The 27579-nt window shown below is 46.3% G+C and overlaps 1 protein-coding gene across 4 annotated transcripts in view; it reads right to left on the bottom strand.

Annotated features, from left to right (window-relative positions):
* The window catches only part of PDZD2 (PDZ domain containing 2), a 309904-nt gene that overhangs the window by 206795 nt on the left and 75530 nt on the right, over window positions 1–27579 (bottom strand). For all 4 annotated transcript variants that reach the window (XM_075932594.1, XM_075932596.1, XM_075932597.1 and 1 more), the window contains one exon: window positions 18942–19796. In XM_075932594.1, the coding sequence (XP_075788709.1) occupies window positions 18942–19420 (479 nt within the window). In that variant the 5' untranslated portion in view covers window positions 19421–19796. The remainder of the gene's footprint in view (window positions 1–18941; window positions 19797–27579) is intronic.

Raw genomic sequence — 27579 nt, 5'->3', positions numbered from 1 at the left:
ATGACCTCCACTGGGAACATGCTCCACAACGGCGCAGTGTCACCCAGGTGGTGTGAGCACTGAAAGACGCAAACAGACAGCTGGCTGGAACAGACGGGTACAGGGTGTTGGCGTTTCTAGCGTCCAGGGAGGAAGTGCTGGGAGTGCTGTGTGAAATAAGCTATTTGTATATATTTGCATATATATTTGCATGTATATGTAACCACACTTAAGTTGCTGCCCTTGATATGTGCTATGAGGATCATTTTAGTCCTTGCGGCTTCCAAAGTTGAGTATCTCTGGTTTAGATAAAACAGAGCCTCCCCTTATTATGTTGCAAAGATATTCCAGCAAAGAGTGATCTTTAATATCTATGTTCTACTAATATACATCAACCCCTAGAGCCAATCGAACATTCCTGTTAATTTCCATAAGAGTTTGGGAGCACAATGTATTAAGACCTGTGCCCTTACTATACATCTAACAAACAGGTCAGACAAACAGTGAAATTTCAGCCTCACCTCTCAGGCTAGGTCTACACTACAGAGTTTTTGTGCAAAAATAGTTGTTTTTGCACAAAAACTCATGGGGCATCCACACCTCAAGGGTGTTTTTGCGCAAGTTTTTTCCAGTGTAAGTATTCCTCCTCTTGTGCAAAAAGGTGTGCATGGATGGGGAACAGGGATTTTTTGTGCAAAAAGAGGCAATCGAAAAAAGCACAGGAGCCGTGGTGGCCATTCTGTAAATAGGAATCAGAGTTGGGTTTTGAGAGAGCATCCATGCAGTCTGAACTCTCTCTTGCGCAAAAGCGCATCGATTTTTTCAATGCACTTTTGCAGTATGGATTCTGTCTTGCGCAAGAAGTTTTTGTAGAAGATCTCTTCTGCAAAAAGCTTCTTGAGCAAGAATCCTGTAGTGTAGACATAGTCTCAGTTACTACTAGGGTGATGAGCAATTAAAGAAAAATCTTTAGATTTCCTGGGTTTTACAATTTTGACCAGTGAATTTACTTTCAACATGACTTCTGTACTGCATTACTAAAGTACTAAACTAACATGGTTAACTACTTAGCATTTGAAGACTTAGTGCCAGATACTATATTCTTACACCAGTTTAAATAATAAGTAACCATGCTGAAGTCAGTGTAGTTACAACTGAATAAAAAGCAGACTCAGACCCTTATGTAATAGCACAGTTTTCAAGTTTGTTGATTAACATGCCTTTCTCTGCACTATAGTCTTCCCAAAGCTTAGCCGACTCCCTGAATAGACTCACAACTCTATTTGGTAAGTAAAAACTCCCCAAACAGAAATATATATTAATTATGTATGCAAAAAGGTATACCCAGAAGCATTTCTCTTTGATGCCTCATGAGATCTTAAGATACATTAAGCTAGACTGCACTGTGCTACAAACAAAAAACAAAAACCAACAACCCACCATACACACAATCCTGTTGCTCAAAATATTGATAAGACATTGCCCCCTGGAGGAAACAAAAAAAATCTATGCTGCATCTGAATTTTTCTTAAGGGGTTAGGTACAAATCAGGAAATCTTGTAGATTAAAACAAAGGTCTGTCTCTTAAAAGCATTTTAACAAGAACTTCGTGTCCAAAACTGCTTTACTACCATTATCAGTGCAACTCATTTTCCAACAGAGAATGTCACAGCTTCAAGATAGAGCACATTTCATTGCACTTCTTTAATGAACTGGTGATTAGCTTGGTTAGTCATTCAGAAAGTATTACAGAATCTACTGGTTACAATGAGTTCTTGATTGGCCTGAAGACATTATACAATACAAATAATGATATTGACTATGCAGAACTTGTGGGCTTTCCATAGACACATAGGCTCTAGCATAACATAAAGACGGGGCAATACATCTGTTTTTATTTGAACGTGCAGTAATTTAGAAGGGCATCAGCAACCCTTTCTTCCTACCAGTTAGCTAGTTTGGACTCCTTTTGTCCCAAGGACAAGGTTTCTTTGGTAACCGACCAGGAAAACTCCATCACAACAATTCACAAGAATAACTTTGCCTTCTTATCTCTAGACAGTTAACGCTAATTTTTTCCAGGAAAATTACAGTCACTCCTAAATCCCATATGTGGAAATTACAGGAATAAAAGGGCTGTCATGGGCATCTGAGTCTGGAATAGGTAAGTGCATGTACAGGATTCATTCATGCACAAAACAATTAATTATAAAATCCAAGGACCATTGACATGCATATTTATGTATATTTATGCATGAATCCTTTTAAAATGCCAGTAAGTCTTAGTCATCAGCAGGAAAAATAATCCCTTAGTTGAACTTTAAGAAATCTCCCATTTAATTTTGCTGTTCTGTTGTAACATAGCCTGAGTTTTCCTCCTATTCATGTCAGTTTCTTATGGAAGAAGCTTTCACAAAAGCATATCTTTGACATGGCTTCTAGCCATGGAGAATTGGGTAGTGTAGCATAGGTTTGCTGCTGTTTTACTGGGTGCAGGCTAATTATGCTAATGATTAAGAACATAAGAACGTCCATACTGGGTCAGACGAAAGGTCCATCTAGCCCAGTACCCTGTCTTCTGGCAGTGGCCAATGCCAGATGCCCCAGAGGGAGTGAACAGAACAGGGAATCATCAAGTAATCCCTCTCCCATCACCCATTGTCTGACAGATGTCTGACAGAGGCTAGGGACAGCATTCCTACCCATTCTGGCTAATAGCCAACCTCCATGAATTTACCTGCTTCTTTCTTGAACCCTGTTAAAGTCCTGATCTTCCCAACCTCCTTTGGCAAAGAGTTCCACAGGTTGACTGTGCGCTGTGTGAAGAAAAACTTTGTTTTGTTTGTTTTAAACCTGCTAACTAGTGACTCCTAGTTCTTATGTTATAGGAACAAGTAAATAACTTTTCCTTATTCACTTTTTCCACACCAGTCATAATTTTATAGATGTGTCATATTCCCCCTTAGTCAGCTCTTTTCTAAGATGAAAAGTCCCAGTCTTTTTAATCTCTTTTCATATGGCACCCATTCCAAACCCCTAATCATTTTTGTTGCCCTTTTGTGAACCTTTTCCAATGCCAATACACATTTTTTGAGATGAGGCGACCACATCAGCATGCAGTATTCAAGATGTGGGCGTGCCATGTTTTTATATCGAGGCAATAAAATATTTGTCTCATTCTCTATCCGTTTTTTAATGTTTCCTAACATTCTATTTGATTTTTTGACTGCTGCTGCCCATTGAGTGGATGTTTTGAGAGAATTATCCACAATGACTCCAAGATCTCTCTCTTGAGTTGTTATAGTTAAATTAGTCCCCATCATATTTTATGTATAGTTGGGATTATTTTTTCCAATGTGCATTACTTTAAATTTATCAATATTAAATTTCATTTGTCATTTTGTTGTCCAATCACTTAGTTTGGTGAGATCTTTTTTGAAGCTCTTCACAGTCTGCTTTGGTCTTCACTATCTTGAGCAATTTAGTATCATCTGCAAATTTTGCCAACTCACTCTTTACCCCTTTCTCAAGATCATTTATAAGTAGGTTGAATAGGATTGTTCCCTGTAGGGTCCCTTGGGGGGACACCACTAGTTACCTCTCTCCATTCAGAAAACTTACCACTTATTCCTATCCTTTGTTTCCTGTCTTCTAACCAGTTACCAATCCATGAGGACTTTCCCTCTTCTCCCATGACAACTAATTTTACTTAAGTGCCATTATAATGACAGGCAAGAATGCGTCACTTTACATCTCCCTGAGCAGCTTGCACTCTGCACACCATATCCAAAAAGTTTCATTTGTTCTTGCTCATGTGAGCTTTGTGCTGCTTACAGCCCTATAATGAGATCTGTCTCAAGGCCCAATCTCTGCTATGGGGAGTGTGCCACCTTTCACTCCCAGCCACCCACGGAACAGGAGAGAGCTATTAGAGGTTGTGTCATACCATACCTTACACCTGGTCCAAAGAGGCAATATGAGCATCCAGGAGTGCGTGACAACACTCTTCCCTGAGGAAAGTGTCATATCAGATAAGCAGATTGCAAAGCTCTTCACCAGAAAGACATGACCCCAAAGTCTTTCACCCAGCAAGCTGTTTTTCTTTCTTTATTTTTTTTTTATTTTTTTAAGTCAACTGCATGTGCTGCTGAGCAGGCTTCCATTTTCTATCTGCATCCTTCTCATTTCTGTCCCTACACCACATGCTGACAGTCGGTGCCTCATTGCTGGGCCTGAGACCCATGCATGAGTACCCCAGTGGTCAGAGTATCATGACTTTATGGCTGCCCCACGAAGGATAAGAGTTTTACTGTCCCATGGAGAGAGCCTGGAGTCTTTAGCTCAAGCTGTGGCTGCACATGCTTTTACCTATGGGAGCTGTCCCGCATGGATACACAAGGTGAGTGGGATAGTTCAATAGCCTTCCCCAGCTTCAGCCTCTTTTCCCATGCAGGAGCACTGAGTATTGGAGTTCTGTTAAGTGCAGACACATCTCTGTGCTTAGGCCTCCTATGGGAAACTACTCAAATGGGGTGGAAGGAAAGTGTGGAAAAGCTTTTTTCTGTAGCCCACCACACCAGCCAACACAGCTGACAAAGGAGATCATACTGCATTCTCAGATTAAGTGTAGCAGCTTGCACTCTCTCCCTTCCACCCCCCCCCCCCACCACCGCATTAGGATAGTTCTAGTCTGCACCATCTCTGTGCAGGGCTCATGTCGTAACCATACAGCCTGGCCCTATGCAAACTTCCCAGCATATTAAATGTAGTTGCTTATCATTAACAGACAGGAAATACATCTAAGAAGGACCTAGCAGTGGAGTCAGTGCGTGAGCACACAAGTATTATAGAAAGAGTGAGGAGAATAGGCACAAAATGTTCTTTGTGTGTTGATTTGAACAATTACGCCTTTAATTATGCATGGCTAAAGCACTCGGTGCATTTGCTAGCACAGCACATGCACCATCAGCAAGTGTATGAAAATAGCAATGTGCTCTGGTTAGGAAAGCTCACCTGCTCTTTGCTGAAGGGCAGAGACGAGTTGCCATACTTTGTGCAATGTGCAGATTATTGAGATTCATGCTGAATTCTGCATGGATCGTCAGACTGCCTTGCAGCTTGGGAAACAGAGGTATCCACTGCAAGACTGGAACTCCCAGTAATAATGGGAACTGTAGCACAAACACTTTTCGGAGGTAACAGATGATCAAATCATATACTGAAATGGAGAAACGTACTTTGCTTTTAGCACCGATGTGCCTCTATCTTAATAAAGGGATTTTAGCACCCTGGTGCTAATGAACTCTCCAGATTTGTTATTTACCTTTTACCACCCAGGGCCAGCATCACCAGCCTCCTCCCAAGCCTCTTGGCAGCCTAATCCAGCCTCTCTGGAAAGTCCCATTTGCCCACTGGATGCCAGGGTGGGGTGGGGAAAAGAGGACTACAGCAGCTAAGCAAAACTACCAGAGCTGACTCAGCACACAGCTCAAAATAAACCATCCTCCTAGAAGCAAAGACAGGCATGGCAGGAGGCCAGGGAAAGTTTCAGTCCTGGCTGAAAGAGGATTTATAGGTCTAACCACTCATATATATTTTTGCCACCAGCACTTGGAAGGGAATAGGAGGGAGAGCAGTTAGGGTGCAAGAGCTAGCACTGGTGATTCTTATCTGAAGCCAAAATCAGAGAAGAGGGGAGTTGTTTTGAACAGACATATGTATGACCCAGAACTCTTCAAATCAGCAGGAACCTGTCCATTACGTTCACTAGTCACTAGATCAGAGCCAGAATCTCTGAACAGCCCAAGTCTTAAAGGTCCCTCTCCCAACCCTCATCTTTTCATACTCGCCTACTTTCCAGTGAGCGTCTACCCTTTTGATGGCTCCATTTGTTCCTGGAGAGGGAAGGCAACTATCATATCAGCTATATCAAGGCGCTTTACACAATGGACAAGAGACAGACAACTGGACTCAGCTTTCTGACTGAACACCATGCAAATGGGCAAGAAGAGAAATAAGTAGAGACCAGAGGTAATAGCGATTTGGAAAGTGATGGAGTATTGATGAGGCAGAGATGGACAGTAAATTCCAGCAGCAGGGGAGAAGGCTCTCGTCTCCACAGTCGAGCGACCGTGTAGGGCAAGGCGGGAGAGAGGAGGCAGACGTTATGTGAGCAGAGTGAAGGGAGAGGGGGAAGCACAGCAAACCCACGCTCCCATTCACAATGCAAAGGCGGCAAAGAAGCTCTATGCGCTCTGCCGGCTTTGGAGATTAGTGACCTTATGCTTAAATCCTTTGCTCTTGAAAGAGGATTTTGGAGAAAGCTCATTTCTTCCTGCAACTTATTTCTCAACATGTTTCGCTGGCCTGCCTCTAGCTTTCCTGGGGACTTGAGGACAGGGAAAAAACAACACAGCAAAAATATGTTCTATTGCTGCTAGATTTTGAAAGGGCTTAACAACCATCACCGCACTGCTTTGGGGAAGCCCCACAGCATGCCTGGGACTCTGCATGCCAACATTTGGAGTTTAAATCCTCTTGATGGGATGATCTGCTGTGTCTGAGGAGTATTAGCATCATGTAGTGAAGATTATTTCTCATTTTGCACCGATCCAATGCACACTGCCTGGCTCGAACAATACAAACTCAGTTTGAAAAGAATAGCATAAGCCAAGGTTTTCTTGGGCTATTTATTCATTATCTTCAGCGCATATCTGCTGGGGCTACAAAAGTACTTCAAACTGCACATGTAGGCTAAGCAGACCCAGGACTTCAGGCTCCCATAAGTGGAGCCTAACGGTGGCTTGATAATTGTAAATACAATAAAAACAACAATGATCTACTGATGCTTGGGTTTTTTAGGTTAATCGGGTGAAATTTAATCCCTTCAATTCTATTGTGAGGACCCACTGTTTTAGGCTTTGAGAAAACAATGTTCTGAACTTGGTGATATGCTGTAAATATTTTAACAGGAAATGCCCATAGTCATTTTGCCCTTTGTCCTGGGACAAGATGTCAGGAAATGTATTCATTTGTTTTCACATTAAAACAATGTTTTCTTATAAACATAACCAAGGAAAGAACACTGGGCAAATAAACTTCTGTTAAACTGCACTTCGATGAAAGTGTTCACAGTCTATTCCTGAAAAATATCCATTTACAGTAAAGCATAGTGATCGGCTTGTCAAAATTCAAATGTCTGAGAATGAATCAGGGAGAGCAGAGAAAGTTTTCTTGTGAGGTGGGGGGGGGGGGGGTATTTTCCTCTAAGACATTTTTTTAAAATAAGCAGGAGATGCAATCTAATTCATTATACAAGGAAAATGTGGAATGACAACAGCTATCAGACAGGGTGATTTTAGCAGGCAGGGAGATAATCCCAACTTTCCCTAATTTTTTTCCACTGTCTAAATTGAGTGTATGCATCAAGGCTGTGAAGGTATTAGCAGTTCACCAGTAAGCATCACCCTTAACGGCCAGGCTATTCTGGTCAGGCTGGAGTAGCCCCTGCCTGGAAGCTGTTGTCAGCAACTAGGTCCGTTGTGGCCACAGAGGGAGCAGATCTCTTGGCCAAGCCCCTGCTCCACAATCCAGCCTTGTGGGTGCAGGTGACAGAGTCTCCCTCCGTGTGCTGGAGGTTGATCCTGGCAGAAATCACCAAGGTGGATTATGGACTGGGTGGACCCACGAGCACTCGCTCAGAGCATGGGGCTCTCCACCCCCCCAAACCCCACTGTGCATGCTCCAGGAGGTGAAGGCAGCTTTGTCGCAGCCCGCTCTCAATTTCCTGCAGCGAGCCCTGCGAGAGGGTATGCCCCTTCTCCTCCCCTCCCCCAATGCAAGCCCTCCGGCTCTTTTTCTCAGGCCCACTTTTCACAGGCCCCTGCAGCTTCCCCATCCTTGAACCTCCCCACCTCCCCCCACAGCCGGCTGCATGATCTGCAGCCAGTCTGTTTTCGAACCGCGCCCAGAGACCATCTGTACACACTCGTACTCTACATGTTGCATTTCCTCACCCTCATGTCCCTCCCTGACACCAAGTGGTAGGACTAAGACCTGTTGAGAGTGGGGAACCCCGATGGGTCAGTGTTTATTCCACCTTAATCCCACGGCCCAACGGGGACATCAGTTGGCAGCTCCTTCATGGAGCCGTGAACACAGGCGTGTACCTGGTGCAGTTCACCCTCATCCCAGATGCCTACCCTTTCTATGGCATGAGGCTATGTCCAGACTGCAGGCTTCTTTCGGAAGAACCTTTTTTCAGAAGAGATCTTCCGAAAAAACCTTCCAAAAGAGAGCGTCCACACACAAAAGCGCATGGTAAAAGCGATCTGCTTTTTCGAAAGATAGCGTCCACACTGAATGGACACTATTACTATGGACGAATTGGCAATCAGGGCACCTGTGCTTTTTCCTCTTCTTTCAAAAGAACTCCCTCTTCCCCGCCCACACGGACCTTTTTCCAAAAGAGCTCTTTCGGAAAAAGGCTTCTTCCTCGTAGAAAGAGGATTACCAATGCTGGAAAAACCTCTCTGTTTTTTCAGTTTACTTTCAGAAGAATGCGACTGCAGTGTGGACATAACTCAGGTTTTGTTGGAAAAATGGCAGTTTTTCCGACACAACTCCGTAGTGTAGACATACCCTGAGGGAAAACCTGGTGCACACATATTTGGAATGCGCCAGGTTGCAGCCTTTATTCCGGCTCCTCCAGAACCTCTTATTGAAGTTCTGTCTGCACTTTTCCCCCTCACCTTTTTATTTACGCACACTCCATCCGTGGCCCCACAAAGTCATGAGACCTCCTCGTCAACCTCCTCCTGGCCCTGGTTAAAGCCGCCATACACAATACCAGGAGAAGGATGCTGGGGTGCTCTGCAAGTGTGGGGCCTACTTCTGTTCCTTCCTGGGTTCACGCATCCAAGCCGAGTTCCTCAGGGAGGTGCCACTGGCTCCCTGGACAGCTTTGAGGAGCAGTGGGCACTGTCCAGGGTTCTCTGCTCAGTGTCCCCATCCGGTTCCCTCGCTTTAAACCTTTGACCCACACCCCCTGACTCTGTTTTTCATTATTTGTCCCCCTGCAATCAGTTGAGCCCTAGGTCCAGGCATCCCTCCCGCAAGGCTGGAAGGCTTTCAAGCCCTGGCTTACCTCCCTTTAATCGGTTAACTGGTTAAACAATATTTTAACCGGTTAGCCAAATAAACAGGATTTTATATCCCTAGTATGTATCTAGGAAATTGTAATGACTGGCACTCCTAATGAACATCTGGTCCAAGAAATGTATTTCTATGATTATTGAAAACAGAAATATTTCAACCACTGCCCCAGATGAGACATCATTTTAAATTTGTGGCTGCTCCAAGTATTGCCACAGCTACCATAGGGAAAACAGTTGGTGATTATGGCAAAACACGTATTGCACTGCCAGTGTCTCACCACAATGTGGCAGAAAGCCATGTCTTTGTGACAAAATGCAGAATAATAAGAGCACTTCCCTCAGAAATTAGACAGGTCACATGAATGAAATTTCCCATATACGCACTAAAAACAAAAAGTAGCCTCGATATTTAGAACATTCAATTTTTTTTCCAAAATATTTTTTTTGGGGGGAAAGGTGTTTCAACAATAGAAAGTTTTTTGCTCTTTACTTCCCAACCTCCCCTCCCCCATCCACCTGTTCAGTGGTAATATGGAAGAAGGAAAAAAGGAGAAAAAGAAGAGAAGAGAGAGACCAAATATCTTTAATAAAAATGTTAATGAAAAATTACAAATACAAAAAATTATTTTTTAAACATGCAGAGTAAAATGACTGAAATTTTCAAAGTATTTTCCGATTCTTCCTCCCTATTTTTTGACCAACTTCACTCAGAAATGTTTTAGTTCTACCTTCTCCATTCCAATCCACATAGCAGATGTACTGGTGTCTGTTCTGCACTCTCTCTGGGTACAAGAGTTACATGATCTTGAACACCATTACTCCATGGTGTGCAGGACAGAACTGAGTTCTCTCTATCTATGGAAGTCTTGGAAGAGGTGCATACAATACCAGAAACAACTGTAAGAAAGTAGGACCTCACTAAGTCAATGACTTAGAAGCCCATTGCAACTCACCAGCTGTGGCAAGTTAGTAAACAAAAACTACCTATTACTCCTGTCGAAATTCTGCACCAAAAAGTTACAGAATTTTTGCACACAATATTTTAAAATTCTGTATATTTCATGTGCCAAAATACCTCAATATAATCATGCTGGTTTCAATTATGTTGGCAATTTATTTCAAAATACCTGCCAGCAAGTATGTCTGTAACAATACAAACTACAAAAAATATTCAAGACACTTTTTTTTTTTGACAAACAGATTCCTTTTGGGGCATATTAATACAGAGCTTGATGTATCTTTGTTGATATTATCTACTGTGCTAGTGAAATTTAATATTTCATTTAAATAAAGTCATTATACAAAAGTATTGCAACAATCTCACCGAACAGGGTGCTAGTATCCTTAAGGACTGTTTTCTGTCTGTCATGTCTTGTTCAAGTTCTAGCTTTTATGCATATTGTAGGGTTTTTGAGTCATGCCACTACAGCAGAAGGTGGGAGTGAGTTGGTGTTAGTGGAAATGTAGTTGTACGATGCCTGTGCTAACTGCCTGCTGAGGAAGACCCAGGACAGTGGGGTGAGTGGGAAGGAGAGTGTGTGCCTGTGTGTGCATAGATGAGAGGAATTGGATCAGATTCATGGTTCACCACCCAACACCCCTTCATCTTCTCTGGCAGTGGTATATGCATCCCCGTGCCAGAAGTGGGCAGAAGTGCCAGGGGGTGGTACTGGGGAAGCGAAAAGAGTGAGTTCAGACTCATGTGCATGCAAAGGCATTACATGTATGTACAGGTTGAACCTCCCTGGTCAGGCAACCTTAAGACCTGAGTGGTCCTGAAGGAGGAATTTTGCCGGACCAGGGGAGGTCATTTCTGCATCACTCCAACCGGCACCCCAGACTGGCTCCACGCCTGGCCTCCCAGCGGGCTCTCCACATGTGGCCAGCCTTGCTGCCCTGCCATGGCAGCCCACTCTCCCACCACTGGGGCTCTCACCTTTGCCATGACAAACTACTGCCCCATTACCAGTGCCCCGCTGCAGCAGCATCGGCCCTTGCAACAGACTGCTCCTTAGCCACCAGGATTCCCAATTCAGCCAGCCCTACAGGGACAGCACCAGCCGAGTGCTGGGGCTCCTGGCCTCACCAGAGAAGACTGCTGCCCCGCCAGAGCCTGCTGGCGTTCTAGCCACCCTGCCACAGGCTCAGCCAGACTGCCAGGGCAGGGCCCCAATCCACTGGCCTTCCTGCAGCCAGCCTGGCTGGGTTCCTGGCCCCCGGCTCTCAACTGTCTCTCTCTGGTCTGGCAACATCCGTGGTCCAGGAGGACCACAAATGTTGCCGGACCAAGGAGTCCTGATGGAGAGAGGTTTGATCTGTAGCTGAAACACACAAGGGAAACATTTGGTAGAAATTACAAATTCTGTGTGGAAATAGTAATTCTGTGCAAATTCTGCACTGCGCAGTGGCACAGAATTCCAGCAGGAGTAACAACGTACTTTGTTATTTTGACAAGGCTAATTTGGCTCTAATTTTAAGTCTTTAGAAGTTCAACACCACATTATCCCCACTGCTGAAAGTGGAAAGAGAAGGCTTCAGTTCAGTTTTATCAAATTTGCATATTGAGATGTGAAAGATTCTACTTCAAATAATACTGATCGGTTTAACTAGAAAAGCTTTACAAGCTATCACAGGTAAAAAAGCCACTGAATATAAAATACAGTAGCAGTAAATGTTATGGGTAATATCCGGCCCTACTGAAGTAAGTGGGCACTTTCCGTTGTCTTTCCAGTACTTCACCCTAAATCGTGAGACTTTACATTTTAAGCTAACTCTCCATTAGGACTCTAAGGATATGTCTATGTTGCAGAGGGGTTTTTCTAGGAAAAATGGCTGTTTTTGAAAAAAAAAAAAAAACTTCAGTTATGTCCTCACTGCAATAGTGTTCTTTCGGAAAAAAAAAAAATCAAAAGAACAAAGGGGTTTTTCCGACAGCAGTAAACCTCTTTTTACAAGGAAGAATGCCTTTCTCGAAAGAACTCTTTCGGAACAAGGCGTGTGGATGGAGAAGAGGGTTTTTTTTTTCCCCAAAAGAAGAGGCCTCCAGGAAAAAGCTCAGATGCCCTGGTGGCCACGCCATCCAAAGTAATCACAACTCTATAGCTCCTGTCTCTGAGCCCCTCTTAGAGCTGCAGGCACCCTGGACAAGCCTTGTGGAAGGAAGCAGACCTTGTAGCAGCACCCTGATGGCATGGCTCTCCCTGCCACAGGCCTGCTCACCCATGGCACAGCCACAACCCCCCCGAGACACCTCCTGGCCCTCACAGGGAGCAGCACCCAGGCTCCCAGAACCCACCGAGGTGTACCAAGCGGTGGGCACCCTCGTGGTCTGGAGCAGAAATCCTGTGCCTCCCAAGATGTGGGGCGAGGAGGAAACACTACAGCAGTGGTCCCCAACACGGTGCCTGTGGGGCCATTTGTGTGCGCCTGCCAAGTGCTCGGGGCTGGCCTGGCCCCGGGCACATGGTGCATGCATGGAGCCGGAGCCAGACACCGGCCCCAGGAGCGCCACGAATTGGCCGCTCGCGCCCTAGGCGCGCGGCGCTTGCGGGGGAGAGGGCGCCGGCCCCGGGCGCGCGGCGCTTGCGGGGGAGAGGGCGCCGGCCCCGGGCGCGCGGCGCTTGCGGGGGGGTCCCCCGCTGCGAGCACGCGGCTATGGGAGGGGCCCCGCCCCCGGGCATGCATGTGTCCCCGCCCTCTGGCGCCCGGCAGGCGAACGGCCACGCCCCCTGGCGCCCGGCCGCCTCTAAAGGTTGGGGATCACAGCACTACAGGATCTCAGCTCCAAACGCCGCAATGCAGAGATTTATGGCCAGATGGCCGAGTCCCTGGCAGAGTGGGGACACCCACCCTGGACCTTAGAACAGGTGCAGAGTAAGGTGAAGGAGCTTAGGGATATCCGCCAGGGATATGCAAGGGCCAGAGAGTGCAGCTCGCACTCCGGGGCAGGACCCCACATGTGCCCCTACAAGCAGGAGCTCCACCAGATCCTGCGGGGTGGGGAATCCATTTCCCCTCTCATCGTGGTGGACTCCGGGCTGGAGATGCCCTTCATCGTCCGGCCAGTCGTCACGGAGAAGAAGGGACAGCAGGAGGAGGAGGAGAATGACAACATGGCTACAGTGATGCTGTCCCTGGAGCCTGTTACCGTGAGCCACGACTTGTCCCAGGCATTGTCTGATGCTGGTGGGTGCACTTTCGATAAGTCTAATTTACATCCCTTTATCGAAAAAGGGATGTAGTCTAGACAAACCCTTAGTTACATGCATACCAACCCTTAGAGATGCCGTATGCGTCCTCTTAAGATGCTGACTTTGTATATTTTTATCATTTGTTTCTTTATGAAAAAAATTTAAAATGTAAAAAAAAGGAAACATAAGTGACTATATACTGAAGAATATCCTATGAAGATTGCAACATGATCATTCCTTGCATAGGCAACAAGGGTGCATTTCTGGAACACATGTTTCAGAGCAATAACTACAAACTAAAATTAAGCCCAGCTCTTGCTCACTCAAGACCTGGCCAACCTTGGCAATAGTCACAAACAGAATTATAACTCTATGAATCATGTATGCGCTATGCAAACTGAGTCACGCATCAAAGCACAGAATTAATGCCCCTTCACATCAAACGAGGATGTTGCCCTTAATAAGCAAGAGAATTCCAACACTGGCTAGAACTGAGAAGCACAGAGGCCACCCTGCGCATCCCTGCTGAGATTATCCTTTACAACAGGGCCCCGCAGAATCAGTGAAACCTGAAGAACCAGCACAAACAGGATCCACTGCTATAGCTGTAACATAGAAACTCTGAGTGGTACAATTTTGAAATAAGCCTAATTAGAGGCAGCAAAAAGTCCACAAGCTGACCCCATCTTTCACTCTACCACATTTATATGAGTTTTCCACTCCAGCTCATGATGAAGTGGGTTTTGCCCATGAAAGCTCATGATATATTTGTTAGTCTCTAAGGTGTCAAAGGACTTCTCGTTTACACAGTGCATCTTACAATGGGGGGCACGGGGCAGGAGTTATCCTTGCTTTGAGATCCCTGAAAGAGACACCTACAGCTTTAAAAGGGTGCTGAACCTGAACATGACTTACGAGGTGGTAGCTACAAAGTCCTGTGCTCATCACTTATTCTTCAGGAGAGTGCCATTTGCTATTCAGAGGAGTGCCAAGCATTCACAACAGCATCACAAGTGGGAAAAGGTCCCAGAAGGCTCTGAAAGTTTATTCCATTAGTTTCACATTTGTCAAACAGTGGCAATAATTCAGGGCAAACCAGACTGGGATGCTGAAAATACCCAGGTATGGCTGCTAACTAGACTTTATTTTTCCCTGGTCCAAAAGGCCATAGACCATTTTAAGGTAGAACCCCATGAACTAGCGAGAATCAAAACTGCCATATGCAACCAAAATCTAGGAATTCCAGCTTCCCAGTAAGGATTTGCAGGGCTTTTCTAGCTCTAGGAGCTCACAGGACATCTGAGCAGCACAGGGCTGATAACATATTTTGCCAGGCCCTCGGCTATTGGGTAGGGGGTTTGGCTTCAAGTCCCCCAGAAGGAGAGGGGCCTCTCGTGGAAGGGGCAGAACTAGGACAGTTTTTCTGAAAAAACTTCACTTAATGTCCACGCTATTACGTTCTTTCGAAAGAACGCAGGGGGTTTTCCAACATTGGTAAACCTCATTCTACAAGGAAGAACGCCTTTTAAGAGCTCTTTCGGAAAAAGACATGTGTGGACACAGAAGAGGGAGTTTTCTCGAAAGAAGAGGCCTCTAGGAAAGATGCCTTGGTGGTTGCTCAGTCCACAGTAATCACAGCTTAAATGCAAGATAGCGTCCTCACTGAATGGACGCTATCTCAGATTGCAGATTGCTTTTTCGATGCGCTTTGGAAGTGTGGACGCTCTTTCAAAAGACTTTTTTTTTTTGGAAGATCTCTCCGAAAAGCCTGCAGTCTAGATGTACCCTCAGACTCCACAAGGCATTAACTTCATTGACATGAAAAATAATGTGACATTATCTCCGACCTCTCACAACAGACCACCTCTGATTTAAAGAGCAAGTCATTCTGTCGGAGGGGCAATAGCACATCATTGTTCCTCAGCCACAGACTAGGACTGCTTTTCAGAAATGCCCTTCTATTTTGCAGGGCACTGGAGAGTGGTAAGATAGCTGAATACTGCCACTTATGCACATAGTGAATTGCAAAGGCATTTTCTTGCAAGACAGAAGCTGGGTTCTGGCACCTTATCACATGTTCTCAGTTTGTTTAGCTGACATCATCCTCTTGCTCACAGCAGGTGGAAAATCAGTGCCCACCTTTACTGATATCAGTGGAGCTCAAAAGGGGCTGTTACTACCATTGATTGTATTATGGCAACACCTAGTGGCTACAGCTGAGACCAGGGTCCCAGGGAGGAAGAGGCTGTCCAAAACCCAGAGGAAGAGAGTTCCTACTTGGAAGGGTTTACAGTCATGACAGACAAAGGGTGGGGAGTGCTTTTCTAGATGGGAATGCGAGTCAGAGAGGTCATCTAAGCTGCAAGGCAACTCACCCTATGGGAGTGTGATTTATAAAAATGCATTAACATGCTGCCCAGTAACTGGTCTGCCCTGCCCTAGCATGCTTTAAGGTAGCACTTTACCCCACTGTGCAGAAAAGCCCAGACAGATTAAATGTGAGGAATGTGGAAATCTTTGTAATATATTTACAAATTATCTGTATGACTTTGTAGCTGTCCACGGGAGATTATGGGTAGGCGCCGGAGACATCTAGTCATAGGTGCCAATCCTGGAGCACACATGGAAAAAAAAATTAGTGCAACAGCCAGCTACGTCCGTCCCCCCAGCACCTCCGGTCCACCAGTGCCCTGACAATCAATTCCTCCCCCACCCAGCATCTCCTAGCCACTGTGATCAGCTATTCCATGGCATGCAGGAGGCACTGTGGAGGAGGGGGAGCAGTGGGGGCAGGGTGCCCTCAGGGGCAGAAGTGGATGGGAAGAGTGGGGGTGGGAAGAGCCGGGGGGGAGCTTTTGGGAGAAGGGGTCAGGTAGAGGCAAGACTGAGCACCCCTGGGGCCCAGAGGAAGTTGGAACCTCTGCATTTGGTCATTAGGACAGTCAGGGCTGGAATCAATACATTTGATTTGAATGTAGAACCCTAGTGAGGCAATGAATACCTGTAAGACCAAACATCAAACCCTAGAGCAAGTAACTTCCCCCAACCACCCCATGTGAAAGCAGAGCAAGACGACTCTGGCTGGATAACAAAGGCAAGAGCTGTCAAGTGACTGGGTCTTCAGATTACTGCTGCCAACTGAGCAGCGACAGATGGACTGAGGACAGCATGGATCAAGGTTCAGAGCTCCCACTAATATGGACTCTGTCTTCAGTTTGTCTTTCCCGTGCTCACCTACGGACTCTCCAGTGCGGTGTTCCAGACGACTGGAAAAAGCTACCTTGTTTTGAAAAGGCTGCCTTGCATTACTCCACATACGCGTTGTTTTTTGCTGCCTAAGCAAAGCCTGTGCCTGGAGCAGGGATGGGCAAGAGGTGCCTAATGGGCCAGATCTGGCCCACCAAGCCACCGGATCCGGCCCGCAGCCGCCTCACCAGCACCCTTATTACAGGGCAGGGACAGCCACTTTAAAGAGCAGGCTGCTAATTGCTCTGCAAGCTGGGCAGGTAGGAGAAAACTTCACGTGCTATCTCCACCTCCTAGCAAATCCCCATGCTCCCATTGGCCAGTTTCCGGCTAATAGGAGCTGAGAAATTTTGCTGAAGACAGGAGCAGTGGATGAAGCCTCCTCACTCCCCCTTCTTTCCCTGTGCTGGAGCAGAGCCAGGTGGAGCCAGGGAGTCTGCAGAGCTGCTGATAGGGAGCCGCCTAGGTAAGCGCCTCTGGCACCCCACCCTTTCTCTCCCCCCAACTACCTGCCTCAGACCACCTTCCAAACCCTCTGTATCCTGTCTCCCCACCTCCTCCAGGTCACAACTCCCTCCCAGACACTGCACCCCCTCCTGCCGCACTGCCCCAGGCCAGAATCCTTTCCTGCACACATACCCCTCCCTGACCCTGCACCCCATTCTCCTGCCCCACGTCACCACCCAAACCCTCAGCACCCTCTTTTCCCCCTTCTCCCAGCTCCCTCCCAAACCCTGCACCCACTCCTACACCCCACCCCCAAGCCAGAATCCCCTCCTGCACCCATACCCCCTCCTGCACCCTGCACCCCAAGCTCCTGCCCCAGATTATAACCCCCTCCTTCACCCAATCACCCTCTCAGACCCCACACTCCCTCCCACACCCCAGTCCTCTATCCTAAGCTTCCTTCTACACCCCACCCACTGTCCCAGACCCCATGGCCCCTCAACAGAAGTGCGATCCTTAACCACTTACCAAATCTTGGAGAGACCCCCCCCATTAAAAATTATTGTCCACCCCTGGCCTAGAGTCTGATCTGGGTTAGGCTGTTGGGAGCCATGGTGAAAAGCAGGGGTTGTTGGAAGTCACAGGCCCTGTCTAGGTGAAGTCACAGAAGCAGTGTGGTAGATGCTGACATAGCAGAGGGAAATTCCCAGGGACTGTTTAAAGCAGTGAGGGGCAACCTAAGCTAGTGAGCGGGCTGCATGAGCAGCTCGCCTTCATCTCAGCGGGCTGCAAGATTGTCTTCCAGGATAGGGAAGTTTTGGTAATTGCACTGGTGTACCTAGAACTTGTGGGTTGTCACAACTGAACCGTAGTAGCAGCGCTCTGACTGCATGCAGAGGGCATGCACAGCTCTCACAGTCAATGCGGTGCAATCAGCACGCTCCTCACTTCATGTGCCCTTCCTTTAGTAATACTGCTAGGAAAAAAACATGCAGACAAAAATCAGTAGAATCTGGCAACCCTGTCCAGGGGCCACATATAGACCCTCCCCTCAATGGGCTGCAGATTGCCCACTACTGGTTTAAAGGTCAGGACATAGCCCTAGCCCTGTCAATCCACACCACTTGCTCAAGTTCAGAAATTTGCAGCAGAGCCAGAAGTTACCAGGCTGGGAGATTCCCCAAAAGTGTACACAAGACCCATGGAAAGGAGGACTTTCATCACCTAATGGTAGCGCAAGACACTCAGAACTTTGCAGGATCATACCCTCAACTCCCTAAGGCTGGTACCGTGTCTTCTTGATTGCTTACAAAAAAACCATGCTTTTAATAACACTGTGTAAATTTCCAACCGGTGTGGATGCTTTCCTCCTCACTTGAGCTAAATGAAGCTGTGCACATGCACACAAGCGGAGGCTCTTTTGTTTTGCAGGTGACTTGTTTGACCTGAGCGTTACATTCTAAACCATACACGGCAGGAGAGAATCCTTTTCCTAGAGGGAGAGATTTTGTGCCCTTCTAAAGAAAAATTAGTTTTGCACTGCACCTGTACTTCCCCATCGTAAGCAGAGACTGTTCCTCATCCCTTACCCCCACTCCAGCCACAAATAACAGAAAGAATGAGCTATTCTGATGCCCTGGGGAGACCATCTGCAGCCTCAAACTGGAGTTCACCAGGGGGTTTAAAGCTATCAGCTTGGTGGGACTGACAACTCCCAATTCCCCCCATGACATTAATTTTTCCCTCTGTTTTTGAATTTTTAAGGGGCGTGGGGGACACACTCAGAGGCTGGGCCTGTGAAAGGAGCCTCCAATACAAAGTTTGAAAATCACAGCTCTAGAAGATCAATATTAAAAGGCCATCCACTGCATTATACAGAATTCCCAGTGCACTGAGGATCTACAGCCACTGTTTTGTTCCTTACCTTGCCCCGCTAACATCCACTCCAACCATTAATTGTCCATTCAGGGAAAGAATCTCATCCCTCAGTCGCACTTTCCCACATCTCCCTGCTGGACTGCTTTTCTTTAAGTCCGTTACCCAGATACAGCCAACATCAAGCACTGGGCCTTTGTGCCCTTTCCTCTTTTTCCCTCCTCTCCGTTTCTCTCCATAGTCTCCAAAAGCAGGGATGTTCCCAAAACTTAAGCCAAAAGCTTCATTCGTGTCCATCTCCTTGGTAAGGTAGAGCGTGCAGATTTCCATGTCTAACATGCTGGGACCACTATGCGGCAGTTCGCTGTCATCCATGGAAAAATTCAGCTGTATGTACTCTCTCAGCTTCTCAATGGCCGACTGACACAGCCTCTGCTCTGGCCCTTCCACTTCCTCCCTCAAGCTGATTTGTAGCCACTGATCCAGGAGGGGGAGGAAGAGCATAGCGTTCTCTTGAGTGATGGGCATTGTGGGCACCCAAGGATCCCATCATGTGAAGGATGGCTTCCCGGGTTCGCTACACAGAGCTTGACTGAGACTCCTTTCAGAATCCCGACACCCATCAGCCTGCCCCCCAGCCATGTTCAGAGAGCGACAGCACACATGGGGAATGAGCAGCTCTGTTGAACGATTCAGTCTGGCAAAGGATAACAGGACGCTTTTATGAAAACACTGAAACAATTGCTGTGGATGGCTCGGCAAGAGGAGGAAGGAAGTGTCAATGAATTCTGGATGGGCGACTTTTACAGCTGGCCAGCTACAAATTACACTGGAATCCAATGAGAATTCGTTCCACAAGGAATGTTGTCGGTTCATCACCATAGCCACTCAACACCTGCTTGGCCTGTAAGATAAAAACAGAAACATTATGATCCTGGGTATCCTTACAGCCAAAATGCTGCTCAGCTGCTACGCTCATTAGATAGAAAAGAAACATTTCCTAATATGTGTGTGTTTCACAGTCTATTTTGTTCCCCCTTTTAATTTTTAGTTACTAGGTTATGCCATTCTGCTGACTAAGAGCGCAGGGTGTGCAGTTCCCTCCACAAGCACCATTTTTATTATTCTCTTATCTGCCACTTGGAGGCACCACTTATCCTTCTCAGGAAGTGAATGAAAGGTCACCCTTACAACCGGACCTGCCAATGGAGATCATGGCCCTATAAACAATAGGATAACCTGTCTCAGAACAAAATACTAATACAGAAACTCAGAGGCAGTCGTAAAAGCAGAGAACTTCTGCAAAATGATTTGTAGCCACTGCAAACAAACAGCTTCCATAAATGTCAACGGGGCGCTGTTCAGAGTCAGAGCTAGAGAACTGCCAGGCCCTTAGAATCCATCCCCAATTCAACCCGAGATAGTGAGTAATGTTAGGGTTGTGATTTATCAACCTCTCTGCGCCTCACTTGATCGGTCTATAAAATAGGTACATCATACTTGTTTATCCCACTTCCCAGGTTATTGTAAGATACAATAAATGAGCACAAATTATCCCTATAATCCTGCGGACCCCCAAGTAACAATAAGTGCAAAACACTCATCATATATGATGTCCTCCAACAAGCTTTTCAAGGAGTGCCAATGCCTCTCAGAGACCAGTGTGAAGTGAGTAATTACAGTAACCGACACAAATAAAGCAGACATACAATGGTGTGACAGAGTGGCCTGTCCCCTAAAATTCTGGTTGAGTCACTAAGAATGCTTCTGTGGGCAGTTGCTACATGCCTGCTTATTCTGGCCTGTGGTTTAAACCCAGGAACCAGATCTAACTAAACACATGCAGTTTGATAGGGACTTTTTTTGCACTTAAAAAAAAAAGCACAAAGTAAATTAGCTCAACTTCAGAAGTTGTACTATTAGTGTTTCACCCCATACATAGGCACTGGGGAAAAGCCACACTTCAGACATTGTACACAACATGGTATAAATTAGACTCTCGTTTATACGTATGAGAGGAGAATAATACAACAATATTCCTTTAGGTGACCTGAGGCTTAGACTTCATCACAAAAGCCCCATTGTATTTCTGAATATCCTCATTACACACATACCTCTGTTTCTTTTTCTGACAAATTGAGTTTTCCCTTCCATGGATGCCCTTTTTGAAAAGAACTATGCGAGGAGCTCTTAAACCCCACTTCCTTGTGTGCGGAAAGAGAAATAATCAAAGTCATAAAAATGTGATTTTAAAAAGTTGATTTATGCCTGTGATGCCCTCAGCTAAAATGTTTAGGGTTTATATCCCTGACACATCAAAGCCCAGCCTCAAAAAGAAAACAAAAAAGTATGCACACTGTTATTCCTTTCTACTCCCCCAGTTGGGTCAGAGTAGAATGGCTTTAGGTGACATCTTTTTTTTTTCCAGCTATTTGTGATTTCTCCTAAAAATGAAAATAAAACAAAATACCATCTTCCTACGGGAGAGTGACTGAATGCTAGACAGACATTCATTTATTGTTTTTTTTTTCATTCAAAATGAGTTTTCATTCCTTTTCTTAATTTCTGGTTGGCATCTAACAGCAACCACATGACACTGAGAACAAAATCAATCAATCTCAACAATAGTGTCTGGCTCTCGGAGGTTTTGCCAATACTACTCCTGCGGGAGTTCAGCACAGGAGTAATTCATAGGGTGGGGGGTGTCACCCCAGGAAAGGTTTTACTGAAGACATCACTGACTCTCAGATTAGGTCTCAGCAGGAGTAATAAATCTAGAGCAGAGGAGACATGCACTGACACTAAAAGCTTCTGTTTAACCACAAAAGTGAGATATAGCTGAGATCTTTAAGTCATCAAGGTCCCAGTTCAATGAAACTGATGCAAAACTTTCCACTAACACTGGATCAAGTTCCTAATGCAGGGGTGGGCATTACCAGGCCCCGGGATGGATCCAGTCTGCCAAGGTCCCCACGCTGCCTTATTTACCTGCTTCTCCACAGGTATGGGAGAGCACAGCTCCCGCTGGCTGTGGGTCACCTTTCCCACCCAATGGGATCTGCACTCAGACTCTGTGCTTGCGAGTGGGGAAGCATTGCCTCTCAGAGGTGCCCAGGAGTGTGTGAATTTCCCAGGCTACTGGGTGGGAGCTCGAGCCAGTTCTGTGAGAGATGGACCCCTAGATATTGAACCCGGCTCTGGTTGCTGCCGGGCCTACCTGGCAGAAGGGCTACATAGGTATTACCAGAATTCGAATCTGGTCCCAGGTGTGCAAAGCTTTCCCATACGTGAGTACAGGCAGTCCCCGGGTTACGTACAAGATAGGGACTGTAGGTTTGTTCTTAAGTTGAATCTGTATGTAAGTCGGAACTGGCGTCCAGATGCAGCCGCTGCTGAAACTGATCAGCAGCTGATTCCAGGAAGCCGGGGGCAGAGCAACTCTGCCTCAGGCTTCCTGTACTCAGCCGCTGGTCAGTTTCAGCAGCGGCTGACTTGGGGACGCCTGGGGCAGAGCAGCTGGGGTGCTGCTGGGTTGCTCCAGTAGCGCCGAGGAGCAGCGCTACTGGAGCAACCCAGCAGCACCCCAGCTGCTCTGCCCCAGGCGTCCTGATTCAGCCGCTGCTGAAACTGACCAGCAGACCAGAGACAGGGAGCAAAGCCTCAGAGGACGCCCACAGCGGGACATCCGCGGTGCGCCTGGGCTGTCCCACTGCGGGCGTTCTCCGCGGCTTTGCTCCGCGTCTCCCTGGTCTGACAAGCAGACGAGGGAGACGGGGAGCAGCTTTTCTCGCCCCGGAGGACCGGGGCGGCGGGACCGTGGCTCATCTGGGCGTCCCGCCGCTCCCGTCCTCCGGGGTGAGAAAAGCCCCGTTCATAACTGCGGATCCGACATAAGTCGGATCCGCATAACTCGGGGACTGCCTGTAACAGCTAGTGTGTGTGTGTGTGTGTGTGTGTGTGTGTGTGCGCATGCACGCAGGCACACACTTGCATACAGTGCCAAGTTTTTACTTTTAGAAGGAAACAAACTATATTTAAGCACTTAAACAAGAATGTGGAGCACCAACAGCTCTCGCTGATCAACTAGCCATTATAAAAATGTAATAAATATTTGCAGATCCTGAGGCGATATAGATAATGCTATATTCCACATTTTCAAGCTATTATCAAAAAGTATTTCTGAAGAAGAAGAGTGCTATGTTGCTAACTTGAGCAGAGCTAGTGTCAGTATGTCTACACTGTGGCTGGGAATATGCTTCCCAGGGTAGGCAGACATACTGACACTAGCTCTGCTCAAGTTAGTGTGCGAAAAGTAGCCATGAAGTCAGAGGTAGCCTATGAAACAGCAAGGGCCATCCCTAGATGGATCCTGCCATGAGGGCAGGGGACTGGACTCGATGACTTCTCAAGGTCCCTTCCAGTCCTAGCATTCTATGATTCTATGATTGAGGACCTGGGGCAACCTCTCCAGTGCAGGGGTCATGAGCACTGGGGAAACACCCTCTGCCATGCACCACCCTCCCCTGCCCTGCCCACTTCATCCTGCCTCATCCTTTCCCCCCAATCCCTACCCCTGCTCCACCCCCTTGCACGAAGCCTCCTCCCCTGAGCAGCATGAACCAGGGGATTATCAGGGGACCTGGGAATGGGGTGGCAGCAGGAACCAGCCCCCCCCCCCCCCCACACACACACCAAGGTGGCAGGAGTCAGAACAACCTGGCAGCCTGCTCCACTCCAACCCACCGCCCTCTCCCGCTTGGTGCATACTGCTGCACTGTGATGGTGGGAAGTGGAGTGCCATGGGGGAGGGGTCGGAGGAGTGAGTGGGAGGGGCAACCCCTACTGCTGCTCTGTGTCAGGCTCCCCAGGTAATCCCCCAAGCCGCCCTGAGCCTTGTAGGTCCAGTCCACAGGACAGTTGAGGCAGTCATTGTGGGACACCCCAAGGCTCAAACTAGCTGTCTGAGTATGTCCCCAGGAGGTCCAGGCAGATCTGTATTCAAGCAGCTAGTCCCAGCTGCCGCCCATACTACGCTGCTATTTTTAGTGCAGTAGCTCGAGCAGAGCTAGCAATCTGCCTGTCTGCCTTGGGAAGCATACAGTCAGCTGCAACATGGACATTCCCTAATCCTCTTTGGGAACTTGCTGTATACAGTAGTTCTTCCTCAACGGGACATTTAAAAATATATAAATATTATGAAGCTTTTGCACATCTGCAAGTGCTTTTAAATGTTTCCACTTCTCTCAAAACCTTCCTGTGGGAAAAACCTCGGACAATAGTTAATCATAAAACAAGAAAAACCACTGCAAGTAGCATGTGAAATTGGATCCATATTGGTTCAGAAGGTAAGAAATCCAGAATTACTGACCAAAGGACATGAAGTCGTAATGCTTACATTCCAGACTTTGAGAAAATGCTCTTATGTTTGTAAAATGAATTTATGATACATACCAAGAAAAGGAAAACTTGCAGATTCAGCGCTGTAAACTGAACATGTTTGGAAGCCTGCCTGATGTAATTTTATAGCATTATTGGAAGGATCACAAAGAAAAACAAGCTGTATTCTATGATCACTAAACTCTGGAATCATTAAGTCTAAGAAAATTATTGCCAGATGTAACAAGTTAGATTTTCACATAAATATTTCCAAAATCTATTGAATTATTCACCTCCAATCTTGTCTGATCATCGCATAGCTAAAAGTAATTTATTAGTAATCTACTGCAATTGTTCAAATGCAACTGTATCAAGCAGGAATTCTGAAAGACAATAGTATGAAGCAGATTTTATCTTAGTTTATAATCTCATTTCTCTCAACGCTTGCTTATTAGTCAGTTTATCTCTGATCTATTTTCCTTTAAGGTCAAATTGCATTTCCCTCTTGAGGATTTTCATGCTTTAAACCACATCATTATTTTAGTTTCCACTGAACGTTCTTGAGAATAAGCCCACATTATAGCTCTATGCAAATTTTATGCCACACAGTAGGCTCTCACTCATTCCTATTGATGTCTGGGGAAGGTGGTGGAAACGACTCAGCTTTGTGAAATAGGACCCAGTGCTGCAAGTGTTCCCACACAGACAGCATCCTCCATGCAGCCTTGCTGACCACAATGGAACTCTATGGGGATACAATCATCCATTAGTTTGGAGCCAGTTGCGGGACTGGGACCTTAGTGAGTATGTGAGTTAAGACAATAGATCAAATCCTCAGCAGGTGTAAATCCTTATAGCTATAGTGAAGTCAAAGGAACTGACAATTAACATCGGATGACTATTTAGTTCTTGTTGTATCTTATATTACTTTGTAGTAGGGATGTCTACATGTAGAAAATGACACGATTAACCGATAATCTGTATCGGAGGCAGTAAGGGAGGGGAGGTGGTGCCCAGGGGCAGGCGGTGCCCAGGGGCAGGCGGCTTTTAAACTGACTTCCCATAAACACTGGAGTTACCTCCCCCGACACACACCTCTGCGCTGCTGCCTCTGATGGAGAAGCAGCAGCCCGGGGGTTGAAGGGAACAGGCAGGAGCTGATACATGCAGGGAGCCAGCTTTTAAGCTCCTAAGACCTGCCTGCCCCCCACTTGCAACCTCCTACAGAGGCAGTGGGGGGACAGAGGCAGGAGCCACCTCCCCCCCCCCCCCCCCGCTGCTGCCTCTGAAGGGCCCAAGCCCCTGCAGACTGAGGCTGCTGCCACACCACGCTGCTGCCTTTATCAGCAGGCAGGGCAGCAGGCGGGAGCCAGTCTGAGTCGGGAGCTGGCTTTTAAACTGGGTCCCCCTGTGGACTGGCTCCTGTCTGCCACTGCACTGCTGCCTCTGATGGAGCGGCAGCAGTGCGGGGTGGCAGGGGTCTCCCTGGGAGAGGGACCGGAGCGCACTGGCTGCCGGCCCTGACCCCAGGGACTATTGAATAGTCATGTAACTGCTAAAATTTGATGCTGTTACATGACTTTTGAATTACATGCTAACTAACATCCCTACATTGTAGTGGTAAACTCATCATTTATCTAATCTGGTCTCTTGAGCAACATTGTTCATGGTATCTCATCAGTAACTCCTGCATCAAGCCTGCAACTTGTGGTGGATCTAAACAAAGGAATTCACTTAAAAATAAAGGTGATGCAGGAAATTTTATAAACATAATGAAAGACTTAGAAAAATACACAACTTCACTGCAGTTCTGTGCTATTGAACCTGGGAAAGGCAGCATGGAAAAAAATCTTTTGGAGGCTGCAATTTATAAGGGTGCAGTTTAATGGGGTTCTGCTGCATTTCTGTTTGCTACAGTGGTCTGAATAAGACCTTTACCCCTTTCCTTTTAGAGGTATACATTTCAGTGGGGTGGGAGTTAACACAATTAATTTAGGTGTCTGAATAAGGGATGTTGTGAATTCACAGCACAATGATAAAAAGACTCAGAAAACAGAGAAAGTTTTAATTCCGTATTTGCTTGCATCTAAATAAAATGTAAACCCCATTATGAGCACGCAGTGGAAATGAATGACACCCCTCTGGAGACAAAATACCAACTGATACTACAGAATTGTCTTTGGGTGTCTCAAGAATTAACAAACAAAATAAAACAAAAAATTTCCTCCTCTGCTCTCTTTCTGTTTGTTAAGACTAAATTAATTTTTATTGTTTGAACATCTGTACAACCTAAGGCTCATCAGGAACACTTACGTGACAACAGAAAATTCCTTGCCTGACAATTCTGGTGAACCCAGGGCAATGTACACTCCTACCAGTTCCTGTTTTCTCAAGCTAAAAAACTTTGTGGTTTCTTCTGGAGTTTGAAAAAATAAAGGATGGTTCTCACATTCCAGCCATAGCTGGGTGAGTTATAATATCATATCCTTCAGTCCAATCCCTCTAAACAGCTTTTTTTGGCTGATGCAACATCTGTATGTGGCCTAAATAACATAGAAGCGAGTTTAGCTTGTTGGAATGTTAGCTTCCTCTTCCTTCTAGCAACATTTAATATTCATTCCAGAATTGCTGGGCCTTGCAGGTGACAACTAAAGTACCTGGTACTATTGCAGTTCAGGATTCTTATCTACAGGACGTCTGCTTCTGACAGCGAAGACTTCATAATCATCTTGTCCCCTAAAACTTGCCCAAAACTTTTGGGAGATTGCTGGACCGTGTGTTTCTGGAACTCCTCTTATTATCAGGTGTCACATGGAGATTTATTTTCTATTTCATCAGTCATGTTGGACAGCCACATACTATTTCACTCAGAACTTTTTTATAGCCTGAGGCCATAGTTTCTACTAGAGATGGCGAGGCAATCCTTCTACTCTCATAGTAGTTTCTATGATTCCTTCAATACAAATATTTGTGAATTAAACCCAACATCTTTGAAAGAGGATTTCAAATGATCTGGAGAAAGGGGTAAGCAGTGAGGTGGTAAAGTTTGTGGATGATACCAAACTGTTTAGGATAGTCAAGACAGAAGCAGACTGAGGGACTCCAAAAAGATCTCACCAAACTGAGTGATTGGGCAACAAAATGGCAAATGAAATTTAATGTGGATAAGTGTAAAGTAATGTAACCCCAACTATACGTACAGTATAATGAGAGCTAGTTTGGCTATGACCAGAGCTTGCCGAACTACCACGAGCCCCACTCACCAGCCGCACTATCCGGCGATCTGCGCATGCACAGATCGCCAGAACCCA

Source organism: Pelodiscus sinensis, chromosome 6, assembly GCF_049634645.1.
Source record: "Pelodiscus sinensis isolate JC-2024 chromosome 6, ASM4963464v1, whole genome shotgun sequence".
In the NCBI taxonomy this organism is placed as follows: Eukaryota; Metazoa; Chordata; order Testudines; family Trionychidae; genus Pelodiscus; species Pelodiscus sinensis.
The sequence above is the reverse complement of the archived record's forward strand: the minus strand, read 5'-3'. Positions and strand labels throughout refer to the sequence as shown.